This window comes from Globicephala melas, chromosome 2 (assembly GCF_963455315.2).
Source record: "Globicephala melas chromosome 2, mGloMel1.2, whole genome shotgun sequence".
In the NCBI taxonomy this organism is placed as follows: Eukaryota; Metazoa; Chordata; class Mammalia; order Artiodactyla; family Delphinidae; genus Globicephala; species Globicephala melas.
In genome coordinates this window covers 66569894-66584079 of record NC_083315.2, presented here as the reverse complement: position 1 = coordinate 66584079, position 14186 = coordinate 66569894, and the positions used below count along the sequence as shown (strand labels likewise).

The following is a 14186-nucleotide window of genomic DNA, read 5'->3' as shown; positions in this document are numbered from 1 at the left end:
ACTAAAGCAGATGGTTTATCCCCTTAACCATGCATACTTAGTAGACTCTGAGCTTGGACTTGAGGTTGGCAGAGCCAGCTACTGTTGACAAAATAAAGGTTATTTTGGGCTTCCCTGGTGGCGCAGTGGTTGAGAGTCCGCCTGCCGATGCAGGGGACACGGGTTCGTGCCCCAGTCCAGGAAGATCCCACATGCTGCAGAGCAGCTGGGCCCGTGAGCCATGGCCGCTGGGCCTGCGCGTCCAGAGCCTGTGCTCCGCAACGGGAGAGGCCACAACAGTGAAAGGCCCGCGTACCGCAAAATAAATAAATAAAGGCTATTTTCTCTGCGCTTTGTCTGACTTTAAAAATCATCAAAAGTCAGATGTTCTTAAGTAGCTTTTAAATATCTCATGGTGTCTAGCCTTCTCATGTCATATAAATAAAATTGCTATCTTGACATTTTTTACTCTTGTTAGAAGGTCTAAAGGTAAAAACTTTAAATCTCAACAAAATAGGAATAATTTTTTTAAAAACGTGAAAAGTGGACTAGATTCATTTGGGTAGTATTTTCTGTCTACTCTCCTAACGACAGTCGAATAAGAATTTTCAGTTTGTAGACAAGGATTTACCAGCAAAGTAAAGGCCAAATAAAAATGGAAGGTGATGCAGAAAAAGCATTTAACAAAATCTAACACCCTTTCTGGATAAAAACACTCAAACAAACTAGGAATAAAGGTAACTTCCTCAACCTGATAAGGGCATCTAGGAAAAACCCACAGCTAACATCATAGTTAATGGTGCAAGACTGAAAACTTTCCCCCTAAGATCAGGAGCAAGACAAGGATGTTTGCTCTCACCACTTCTATTCATCATTGTACTGGAGGTTCTAGCTAGGGCAGTTAGGCAAGAAAAAGAAATAAAAGGCGCCCAGACTGGAAAGAAATAAAATTATCTCTATTCACAGATGACATGATCTTATATATAGAAATCCTAAAGAACCCAGAAACAATCTATTAGAGCTAATAAACAAATTCAGCAAGGTTGTAAGAACCAGCATCAATATACAAAAATCAGTTGTATCTCTATACATTAGCAATGAACAATCCAAAAATAATTTTAAATCAATTTTTTTAAAAATCAAGAATACTTAGAAATAAGTTTAGCAGAAGAAGTACAAGACCTGTCCACTGAAAACTACAAAACAGCATAAAAAAAGGAGACCTAAATAAGTGGAAAGACATTCTATGGTTTATGGAATATAAGACTTAGCATTGCTAAAATGATAGTTCTCTCCAAATTGATCCACAAATTCATTGCAATTCCTATCAAAATCGCAGCTGGCTTTATTGCAGAAATTGACAAGATAATCCTAGAATTCATGTGGAAATGCGAGAGATCCAGAAAAGTCAAAATAATTTTGAAAAAGAAGAACAAAGTTAGAGGGCCTCTCAATTTTTAAAACTTACTACAAAGCTACAGTAATCAAGACTGTATGGGGACTTCCCTGGTGGTGCAGTGGTTAAGAATCTGCCTGCCAATGCAGGGGACACGGGTTCAATCCCTTGTCCGGGAAGATCCCACATGCTGCAGAGCAACTAAGCCCATGCGCCACAACTACTGAGCCTGTGCTCTAGAGCCTGCAAGCCACAACTATTAAGCCCGTGTGCTACAACTGCTGAAGCCTGCGTGCCTAAAGCCCGTGCTCCACAACAAGAGAAGCCCCCACTCACCGCAACTACAGAAAAGCCCATGTGCAGCAATGAAGACCCAACGCAGCCAAAAAAATAAAAATTAATTTAAAAAAAAAGACTGTGTGGGGCATTCCTGGTGGCGCCCTTGGTTGAGAGTCCGCCTGCCGATGCAGGGGACACGGGTTCGTGCCCCGGTCCGGGAAGATCCCACATGCCGCAGAGCGACTGGGCCCGTGAGCCATGGCCGCTGAGCTTGCGCGTCCAGAGCCTGTTGCTGCGCAACGGGAGAGGCCACAATAGTGAGAGGCCCACATACCGCAAAAAAAAAAAGACTGTGTGGTACTGTCATAAGGATATCTGTATAGATTATATAGATCAATGGAATAGAATTGAGAGTCCGGAAACAAAACTTCACTTTTACAGTCAATTGATTTTCAACAAGTGCCAAGCCCATTCAATGAGAAAAGAAAAGACTTTGACAAATGGTGCTGGGACAAATGGATACCCACATACAAATGAATGAAGTTGTACCTCTCTACTCCACAGCATATACAAAAATTAAGTAAAACTGGATCAAAGACTTAAATGTAAGAGCTAAAACTATTAAACTCTCAGAAGAAAACAGGCATAAATCTTCATAACCTTGTGGTTAGCAATGGTTTCTTAGATATGATACGTTAAGTGCAATCAACCAATGTAAAAATAGTAAGTTGGATTCCATCAAAATTGAATACTTCTGTGTGAACCAAAGGACACTCAAGAAAGTGAAAAGACAACTTACAGAATGGGAGAAAACATTTGAAAATCATAAATCTGATAAGTCTCTAGTGTCCATGGTATATAACGTACACTTACAATTCAACAGAAAGACAAATAACCCAATTAAAAAGTGAACAAAGGACTTGAACAGACAGTTTTCAAAGAAGATATGCAAACACTCACATGAAGAAATGCTCAACATCATTAGTTATTAGGGAAATGCAAGTCAAAACAGCAAGATACCATTTCAGACTTAAGACGGCTAGAATCAAAAAGACAGACAATAACAAGCTTGACAAGGATATGGTGAAACTGGAACCCTCATATATTGCTGATAGGAATGTAAAATGGTGTCACAGCCATGTATAATTTCATATTTCCTCAAAAAGTTAAACAATAGGGATTTCCCTGGTGATCCAATGGTAAAGAATCCATCTTCCAATACAGGGTATGTGGGTTCGATCCCTGGTCAGGGAATAAGATCCCACATGCCCGTGGGGCAACTAAGCCCACGTGCCACAACTATTGAGCTCTCGTGCCTCAATGAGAGAGGCCATGTGCCGCAAACTACAGAGCCCACACGCCACAACTAGAGAGAAGCCCGCACACCACAACTAGAGAGAAACCCGAGCAGACCACGCGCCTTAACGAAAAGATCCTGCATGCCTCAACAAAGATCCTGTGTGCCACAACTAAGACCCGATGCAGCCAAAAAATCATAAGGAAAATAAATAAATAAAATAAAATAAAAACTTTTTAAGTTAAACATAAAATGACCACATAGGGAATTCCCTGGTGGTCCAGTGGTTAGGACCCCATGCTTTCAGTGCCGAGGGCCCTGGTTCAATCCCTGGTTGGGGAACTAAGATCCCACAAGCCACCATGCAGCACCATCAAAAAAAAAAACACTCAGCAATTCCACACCTAGTTATATACCCAAGAGTATTGAAAATATATGTTCATATAAAAACTTGTACATTAATGTCCATAGAAGCACTACTCATAATAGCCAAAAAGTAGAAACAACCCAAATTCCCATCAACTAATAAATGGGTGAATTCCATTATATTAAATGAATAATATTTCATACATTGGAATACATAGGTGTAAATCTTCATGACCTTGTGGTTAGCAATGGTTTCTTAGATATAATACCTAAAGTGCAAGCAACCAAAGTAAAAATAGATAATAGATACAATGAAAATATTATTCAGCCATAAAAAGGAAATTAAGTTCTGATCCATGCTACAACATGGATGAACCTTGAAAACATTATGCTAAAACACAAAGGCCACAGATTGTATGATTCCATTTACATGAAATGTCCAGAGTAGGCAAATCCTTAGAGACAGAAAATAGATTAGAGGTTGCCAGGAGCTAGGAGAGGTGGAAAATGGGGAGTGGCAGCTAATGGGTATAGAGTTTCTACTTGGGGTGATGAAAATGTTCTGGAACAACACAGTAATGATGGCTGCTTATGAATATACTAAAACCCACTGAATTCTATACTTTAAAAGGGTAACTTTTATGGTATGTGAATTCTACCTCAATAAAAAATAAGTAACTAAAATAAAATGGAAAGGTGCCAATTATTCTCCCAAAAACCAACAGAAATAAATGCTCCCATCAGCCAACTAGCCCTCATTCTAGAGTGACTAGACCAGTGCATCTCAAATTATCTGCAGTGAAGGACCTGTTTGTTTTGTTTTTTCTGACTTATCATGCATCAATACTTTTGTAAAATACAACAAAAAATGAATTACTAGAAAAATGAAATGAAAAAATTGAAGACATAAAATAGAAGCCCATTTTTTCATTATTAGATTTAACAGACATAAAAATTTCTGTAAAGGTTTCCAAGTTCTTAGCCTCAATTTTTTTTACCCTTTCATTAAGACTGATAATCAACAATCTGTAGAAGGGTGTTGGTTAGTGGAAAACACTTTAAGCAGAACTGGTCTAAACCACACTGAACTCCGAAAAGGAGCTAATGTTTGAGGGGCTGGATGGAAGACTTGAAAGAGGTCTTTAAGTAACAAGTATTATTTTTACTGTTCATTTACAGACCGCCATTGATGACATTGATGCCATTCTAGGAGTAACAGAGGAAAACAAATTGAGATTTGAAGAAAATCTAGAGTCCAAAGATGATAAAAAACCTCTCTGAACCCGATAAATGAATGGTCCTGGAATACATTACTGATTTTGGATTCCAATCTAGAGCCAAAAAAGGGGCAACGTTCATTTTGCTATTAGGAATAAAAGGAAGGGAAAGTTAGTTTGCTTTGTTTGCTAGGAGGTGAATCAGAACAGATTGTAATGTAATGCTTTTTTTAAAAAATTGTTTATTAAGTGATCTTATTTTACTTATTAAACCAAAACCTGTTTGTGTTATCATTTCAGAGCATTAAACAATCTCTTCCTCTTCCCAAACTCAGGAAGAAATAATCTATCAGGAAAGTTACAAGTCTTACTAACATCACTTCTGCATCTACCTCTTTTTAAACTTCAGGATTATAAATGTTTTATAAAGTTTTCTCCTCCTGTTTCTGATAGTAATTTGTCTTCTGCATTTAAAAAATTGAATAAAGGTTTAATCATCATTATTTGGCAAAATGCAAATGTCTTTTTTTCCCAAGAAAATTACATTTATATGGATTTTTAAAGTGACCCTTTATCATTCATTGTATTTTTATTGTATCAAGCCACTATTGTCTGTTGTTGCCATTTTTCAAAAAGGTAAGCCAACATCTAGTTAAATAAAGCAACAGAATGTATCTAGGTGGCAGTATCTGCTCTTAGTTTAAGATATAGTGTAACTCAGCCCTTTAGCTTGAATAAACTCAGCCCTCTAGCTTGAATAAACATTCTCTAGTTCTCCATTTAATACAGCAGTAGGATTTTTACAAGCATAATTCAACAGTACCTTTTAAAGGGCAAATTATTAAAATTATGCACTGTTGACACTAACTCTCAGCATTTGTAATTGTTCAAAGTATTTCTACATCATCCAGCTTTACTGAAGGGAGAAATATGCAAGTCACAACACCAAAATCACAGAGATGTTTTAAAGAATGACCTTCATAGCTTTAAAAAATATTTGAGTGTGTTGGGGAAAAGAGGGGTATTTATAACCTAAGGAATTCCAATAATGTGTTAACTATGCCTCAACCATAGGCTGAGTTTCTGCAATAAAATTAACATTAGTGTGTGTATGTGTCAGCTTTTGTTTTGCTATAGTTGGAAATACATTAATTAGCCAGGTTTCCTGCCTGTGCTAGGTAAAATGATGACCTCTTTTTCTTGCCAGATCGCTCTAATCCATATGAGGGGCCCATTGTCCAGACACTTGACGGATAGGAAGTACTACATGCGCATTAGAGTCTCGCCTCAATTGAAGCCAGAGCAACATAAGGTCCAAGAGACTCATTAGTTCACTGGCACAATGGTGTCCTGAGAGTAAATGAAACCCTCTGTCTCCTTATGGCTCTCATCTGCTCTGGACTTTAAAAGAAAACTGTCTCTGTTTTGTTCAGCACAGCAGTGGATCTTTCACATGGTGAGATCCCCGTCTTAATAGTACAAAACTGTTAAATCTATCAAGGAAGTTTTTATATGTGAATTTTGATTAGCACTCTTGAGCCCCAAGCTGCTGGCAATAGTAAAATGAGTTCACTCTCTGGTACTTTTTTTTTTAACCCACATGATTGCTTTCTCAAACAATGCACTTTCCTTCTTTGCCTCTATCATTAACATACACCACAGAGTGCCTGTTTCCAAATTCAGGCCTTATATTCAGATTGAGGTCTCACTGGAAAGTGATTGGGAGTCAGGTTCTCTACCTAAAAACCTAGGGCTTCAAAATCAAAGGAGAAAAATTGGTATAATAAAACAATCACTTCAAGTAATTAAGTGAAAGAAGCCAGAGGACCAGATTAAATTAGTGAAATGTTTTAATTACAGAACATTTGAAAAGAAGCATAGTCCATTATCTTTTAGCACATATGAATAGCAAAGATACTGTGCTATTGGTAAACTAAGGTAAGTTTGAAAAACAAATCATGTATATGTGTACAATGTATCCTAAACATAAATTAATCAATATAAGTTACTGAGCTTTTACTATTCTAAATGGGAAACTGAAATCTTTGTTGATAAGAGGATTTTTGAAAATGATGTGCCATTTTTCCGGGAAGTTTCGGGGAGAAGCATACGTTTAACAGTAGAGCTATCTTTGTATGAGAAATGACCCATTGTTTAATATTGAATGTTTGTGATGGTTTGAGAAGCAAACTCTACTAACCATTTAGGAGCACATTATTGGATGATGATAATTATCTTCCTTTACATATTACCTATTTTAACTTGATTTTAAAGAAAGCAAATAAATGATATTCAGTGGCAAATTGTGCTTTCTACTTAACTACCTTCCACTACCTACTTACATTTACCTTTTATTGAACACTTATTACTGGCTAGGTGTGTACTGTACTAGAAGCTTTATATACATTTTTTTAATTGCATCTTTCCAACAACACCATGTGGGAAAATACTACTGTCCTCACTTTACATACAAGAAAACTGAGATTTAGTGAGGGTATCTCACCCCATGTCTCAAGCTAAATGAAATTTGGGATTTAAACTAGTTTAACACAAATTCTAGCATATTGTATAAAGTAGACAGTTCAGTGTCACTTGTCCCAGATCAGGCAAGGGACTTACTCTTTTATAACAAATTCTAGTGTGTTGCTTAAAGTACAGAAGGACGGTTTAACTTACACATGCTTCCTGCTAATAACATAAACTTGGGCAGCTGACTGCATTGTGTGGCATCACAACTGCATGATCAAAGAAATCAGAAGAGAAAGTGGCATCAGTGGAATTCTCCTGTGGTGATGGATCTGTAAGACTTTGGTGGAGGACTGATGATGGGAACATGCAGAAGAGTTTGAAAGCTGGGAAATCATGCCCCATTGTTTCACTCGAAAGATGGGTATTAGGTCAAGAAACTGGGTAAGGTTAAGAAAGGACTTCCAACAGGATGTAGAGTAACCTGGGAGGAGTTTGGGGAGCATTACTTCAGCTATATCATCCTAAGAATTGCAAGCATCCTATTTTTCAAGTATAAAAATAGGTATTTTATCCTAAGTAATATATTAGTAATCATCTGATAGCTTTAACAATTAATCATTTGTATGCATCTGGCACCTTTCTTCTAAAGAGCTCAAAGCACTTTACATTTGTTATCTCATTAATTCCCAACACTGTCCCTGTGGGGAAGGTGATAAGTATTTTAACATTTAAATGTTTATCTTTCAGAATTTCTCAAGCATACATTAATTATATTTCCAAAAGTATAAATGTTCATTAGTTTTATTTTACTGTTCCTCTGGCTTTAATGTGCATAGCAAATTTGTTCAACTCTTTAAATGTGCTAATCACAGTAAATCTTATTTGGAAAACTAGAAATTATGTTGCCAGGATAATGTGAGGGTAGAGGTTGCAGGGAGGGAGGAAGCATCTGACTTTGCCTTTCTCCTTGGAAGAAGTTTGGTCTAATCCATTGCAAGGGCGGATGTAATGAATGTGCTGTGGCTCTTCGTATCTTTTCTGTATTCCATTCTTTCCAAAAGGTGTGCCTCAGGAGGGTAAGGACTGTATCTAAAAGCCTGAGGCAGACTGAGCTGCTATTTCCATCTTTGTTTTATTAATGATTTCATCAATGTGGAATAGAAAACTGATGCATTCTGTTAGGAGTTACATTCCAAAGAGTCACAGAATAGTAAGGGCTGGAAACTTGTCTCCCCAATCCTCCCTCTCTCTGAGATGGCCATAACCTTCCTCAATTTTCTAACTAGAAAAATGGCAGATAGTTAATACCTGCTCCTTAGGGAAGCCGTAGAGATTAATTGGCCAATGTTGGGAAAGTCTTTCAAAGATGAATCACTCTGCATAAATGTTTAAGTAGTATTGGAAGTTCTAACTTTGAAATGTGATTATACACTTTCTAAGAAAGCCCTTTCATAACCACATATATAGGTTTATTTTTCACTCTAACAAACAGTCTAACTCATGGTGGTGAAAATTTATTGCACTTGATGGAGGGGCCTGGCTTTATTAGTTTTAAACTGCTAGTTTCTGGGGTATTTATGTAAGTGAGGGAAAGATACCAAAACAGTAAATAATAAGCATGTCCCTGCTGTTTAAAAATCTGTTGGTAAAAACGACTTTTGTTTTGTTATAAGAAGACCCTAAAGGTAGCACGGAAAAATATAGCTTTGGCATCTATGTGTAAGTGTTTTTTGGTTTGGGGGCGTTTTATGATGGTGGTTTTCCCCCCAAGCATTTCTTTTCCATTCTTGTAAACATTTTGGTTCACTTCCACATTTGTCACTATATATATTATATATATATGTGTGAGTGTATGTATGTATGGACAAAAAGAGAAATGAGTAAAATGCAACATTTTAAGATTTTTTTATTTAACAAAATGTTAAAACGTATACCAGATGGCTAATTATAGCTCCCAGAAACAAAAGGCCACACCTAAGTTTATTGCAGTTGCCTCATAAGGAATGTTATGATGAAATCATGGTTCCATAAACTTGACAACAAAACAGCAAAATAAACTTCAAATTTAAATTCAAATTTTGGTTCATTTACAGACTCGCGTCACTTTGCTTCCCAGAAAAGGACACAAAATACTTACTTTGCAATCACTGAAAAACTCAAAATTATCTAACAACATTCTCTTTATCTAGGTTTCCTTCACAATGCCTTTCTACTCATTATCTTGGGTGTTGTTTTGTTTTTTTCTCAAGTTGAATATCTGTAGCCACCTTCCTAAGCAAAAAATTATGTATCATTTGCAACAATAGTGAAAAATCAGAAAGGTCTAAATGTTCAACAATAGAGTATTGCTTAAAAATTATGAATAGCTATATAAAGGACCTCTGTACAGCCATTAAAAAAATCATTCCTACATTTAATATATGATCCAGCCATTCCACTCCTACTTATTTACCCAAGAGAAAAGAAAGCATATACAAAGACTTGTACATGAATGTTCACAGCAGCTTTATTTGTAACAGCCCAAAACTGGAAAAAATCCAAACATCCATCAACAGGTGGATGGATAAACAAATTGTGGGATATCCTACAATGGAATACTACTTAGCAATGAGAAGGAGTGAACTGTTGATAAACTCAAAGACATGGATGAGTCAATATAATTATGCTGAATGAAAATATTTAGATTAAAAAAGTACATATCGGGCTTCCCTGGTGGCGCAGTGGTTAAAAGTCCGCCTGCTGATGCAGGGGACACGGGTTCGTGCCCCGGTCCGGGAAGATCCCACAGGCCGCGGAGCAGCTGAGCCCGTGAGCCATGGCCGCTGAGCCTGCGCGTCCGGAGCCTGTGCTCCGCAACGGGAGAGGCCACAACAGTGAGAGGCCCGCGTACCGCAAAAAAAAAAAAAAAAAAAAAGTACATATCCATTTACATAGCATCCTAGGAAATACAAACTACAGTGACAAAAAGCAGATCAACAGTGCTTAGGGTTGGGAAGTGGGAGAGTAGGGAAGGGGAAGAGCAGGATTACAAAGGGGCAGAAGGAAATTCTGGGGCTTCACTATATTGATCGTGAAAATGGCCTCTTGGATGTCAAAACTTATCAAGTTGTACACCTTAAGTAAGGGCAGTGTTTGAATGTCAATTATACCTCAAAAAACTGTTTTTAAAACATCATGTATTAGGAGAATATGTTACATTAGAAGTAAATGAAATGATATTTAATTATTATGAATTAAAGAAGCATATTTTAAAACAGCGTGAAAACTATGACTCCAAATTATGACTTTTTAAAAATGTGTACATATATGTACACACACACACACACACAAGCATACACACAAGACTGTAATCCCTTAATGGGATTTTTTTCTTTCTGTATTTTCTGTCTTGTAATGAACCTGTTTTTAATTACTGGAGCAAGTGAAACAAAAACTTAATTTGGGGGAGGTTGGGAAAGCAAAATATGAATTTCTTCATTGTGAGTTCTGCTATCCAAAGTGATAATGAACTTAGGGACATGGCCTGGGAATATCATAACCACCTTCCTGCTCCAAGTTCCCAAAGCTGTCACCAGACAGTAATGGCCTGTTCCCTAGCACCATGGTAGGGTATTCTAAGCTTAATACCCTTAGTATTCTAGAATTCAGACCATGACTTTAGTGTGATACCTACTCATGTAAACAGAGATGCATAAAAGGGTGAATGCTTCTGCCATCTGCAAAGGTTTGGAGGGACAGATAGTGATTAGGTGGCATTTGTAGTTATTCTAAATGCGTATGGAATATATATATAACATCTGCTTTAGATTTAACTGTCTTAATGAGTTTCAGTTCCAGTTCTTTCCTTAATGGACAATAATTTCTCCTCTCTAGTTCTCGGTTTTCTGGCATGTAAAATAAGAAAGTGGAACTGATATTTAAGCTTAATCCTAGCTCTAATGTTCTATGATTCTATGCCACCATCATCAAAGTATTAAAAGGGCAACATCTGATGTATCACACAAGAAGGTGATTTTTTTCTTCTAGCTTTCTCTTCCATCTACTGGAAATAATGGATGAAAGGATTTTGCAAATTAGTTCAGCCTCTTAAGTTTCCCCATCTACCATCGAAAAGGGATGTGATTTTGGGACTTCCCTGATGGTCCAGTGGTAAAGAATCCGCTTTCCAACGCAGGGGACGTGGATTCGATCCCTGGTAGGGGAACTAAGATCGCACATGCCTCGGGGCAACTAAGCCTGCAAGCCACAACTATTGAGCTCTCACGCCTCAATGAGAGAGCCCACGTGCCACAAACTACAGAGCCCACGCACTCTGAAGCCTGCGTGCCACAACTAGAGAGAAGCCCAAGCACCGTAACAAAGAGACTGTGGGTCGCAAGGAAAGATCCCGCATGCCTCAACGAAGATTCCACATGCTGCAACGAAGATTCCGTATGCTGCAACTAAGACCAGATGCAGCCAAAAAAATAATGAAAGAAAATAAATAATAATAAATTTTTAAAAAGAAGTTTAAAAAAGGGATGTGATTTTAAATGGTTACAATGTATTTTATAATTTAAAATAGTTCTTTGCAATGCCAATGGCTTTCTCTTGGAGGAAATTTTTTTGACAAAATAGTAGCAAGCCAAACATGCTCTTTAGACTGGAATCACGTCTTTCATTTTGGGGGGTTTTCACTTTCTTGCACTGAACTCTTAGGTACTGCAAATCACCTAAAGTAATGGAAACATTTTTTTTTTAAAACATTTTTATCTAAACTGATATAATGAGTACCTCCTGTAACTAGAAGATCGTAGTGAAAATAGATGGGATTGAAATGTGAATAAAAGCTTTAAATGTCCCTGTATAAACCAGAGCATGTCTTCTTTTCATATCTGCTTTTCTGTGCAGGATGAATAGCTAGAGTTCTATCTCTGAACTTTAATTTGTACCTGGACTCAAAAAGAGATGGAAGATGTATTTTGTAACATTCCAGTTTGCTATGTAGCAGATGTCCTCCCTCAGGCTGCATAAATGGGCAGCTTTAATCCTATATTTTTAAACACCTCCCAAAATGCACTGTTTCCTGGGCCACATCTAAAAGTGGGCAGGCACTGCCTTTCTCCGAAGTACTCTGACATCCCTGCAACAAGGCCTGAACAGGGAGCTGAAAGTAGGATGATTCTATATCCCTCCATAAAGTCCACACCAATTGTTATAGCTAAAACACTTCTTTAAATTTCATTGCCAGGGCAGAAATCCCTTTGCTTCCTTCATTCTCACTACCAGCTTATAGATTCTTGGCACTAAAACCATGAAAACAGAAAATTATAGATGATGTAAGCTTTTAAAAGTACTTATGAGCATTTTTCTTAAGATGACTTTGTCTTTCAGCATATCTGGATTTTAATTTTTCTAATTACAAAAACACATACTCATGATTAAAAAAAAATAGGATCACATAGCTTCTTCAAAAAAACGAATAAGTAGAACAAAACAAAACAAAAACCTTTTGAAAAACAGAAAAGCACAGGGAATAAACTAAAAAATCAAAAATTATTTCACCACCTGGAGATTAACTACGGTTAAGGATTTGGGGTGTATCTGCTATTACTCCTGCCTAGGGCCTCTACATTGCTAACTTCTGCCTGGCACACTCTTCTCCCAGAAATTTCTGGGGCTCACTCACTGCATTCAGTCTCTGCTCAACTGTCAGTAGACCAGAGGGGCCCTTCCTGACCACCCTTCCTAATTAGCACTCCCTTATTCTCTAACACCTTACCCTCCTTTATTTTTCTCCAAAGCACTTAACAATATGTGATATTACATAATAGATTTGCCTATTTTTTAATTATCTGTCTCACCCAAAGGACTGTAAGTATAAAGATATAGCCCAGCTCCTAGAATAGTACCTATCGGTAGAAAGAGTCACTCAATTTATATATATATATATATATATATAATTTGTTCTATTATCACATATATATTGAGTTCTATTGTATCTTTGTGTACATAATTTTTTAAATAGGATTATATCAGACATACTGTTTTGCAGACTGTGTTTTTCACTTAGCAATAAATTATGAAGACACATCAGAAATTCTTACCCAATGCCATTTTAATAACGGCGTAAGGATGTTACTGATCCTCTATTGTTAGACCAGCACATGGGCATTTCGACGCATCCTTCCACATATCATGTTAATGACAACCAGTTAAGATAGTTAATAATATTAACAATGCCTTATATTCACATGGTAATTTATAGTTCACAAACTATTTGCATATATCATTTGGTCCTTACAATAAACTCAAGCAAACAGAGCAGAAACTCAGAGAGGTTACGTAATTTCCCTAAAATCATAAAAAACAGTAATAGGGAGTCCAGATTCAAACGTAGGTCTATCTATCTCTTCAGTCTGGGCTCCTCACTGTACCTCATCACCCCTGGTTGAAGCCTTCATTTTACAAAGCCTTCATTTTACAGATGAGTGATCCATGCTTAGAGAAGGGAGTAATGATATGCCCAGAGTCACAAAGCTTCTTCAAGAAAAAATACAGATAGAGTAGTACAACCCAGGACTCCTGACTCCCTGTCCAAGGCTCTCTCAACTACACTATCTCTCAACCACATGCTGGGTCAATAAATTAGAAAAAAAAAATCCTGAATTGCTGCATAGTTAAAATGGTGACCAATACATGCTGTTGCACTTCTCTGAAGATTACACAGTATATTTGCTTGGTGCTGCGAAGTGCCAACCCGATGACACTTGCAATCCCGAGCTTATTTGATGTGGTTGGGAAACAAATGAGATTCCAGAGCCCCTGTTGTGCATAGGTGCTCAATGAGCATTTCCTGCATGGTGGGAAAGTGCCCTATATTTACAGTGTTTGATCCAGTTTAACAGCAAGATCTAATGTTAAAATTAGCCTTGTAAAAGTTTTCACCCTAGTTCACACAAAAAAAAGATTCTGAGATTATGACTAGCAATTTTTCATGAGTTGATTTATCTGAATAAAACCTATAAGGTTTTGAACCATTAAACATTCGATTTAGAAAAAAAAAATCTCAGCATACAGAAGAATAAACTGAGAAATGGAACAGATTTGTTTCTTGCAATAATTATGAGCAATATCTCAAACTCAGCATCCTTAGACCATCGAGCTGTGTAGGATGAATGTGCTAATTAATCAATTACTACCC

At 37.1% G+C, this 14186-nt stretch overlaps 1 protein-coding gene across 1 annotated transcript in view; it reads left to right on the top strand.

Annotated features, from left to right (window-relative positions):
* Positions 1–4884, top strand: part of IQCH (IQ motif containing H) — a 213425-nt gene extending 208541 nt beyond the window's left edge. The window contains exon 22 of the mRNA XM_030875171.2: positions 4497–4884. Coding sequence (XP_030731031.1) covers positions 4497–4598 — 102 coding nt within the window. The 3' untranslated portion in view covers positions 4599–4884. The remainder of the gene's footprint in view (positions 1–4496) is intronic.
* Positions 4885–14186: the final 9302 nt, after the last annotated feature.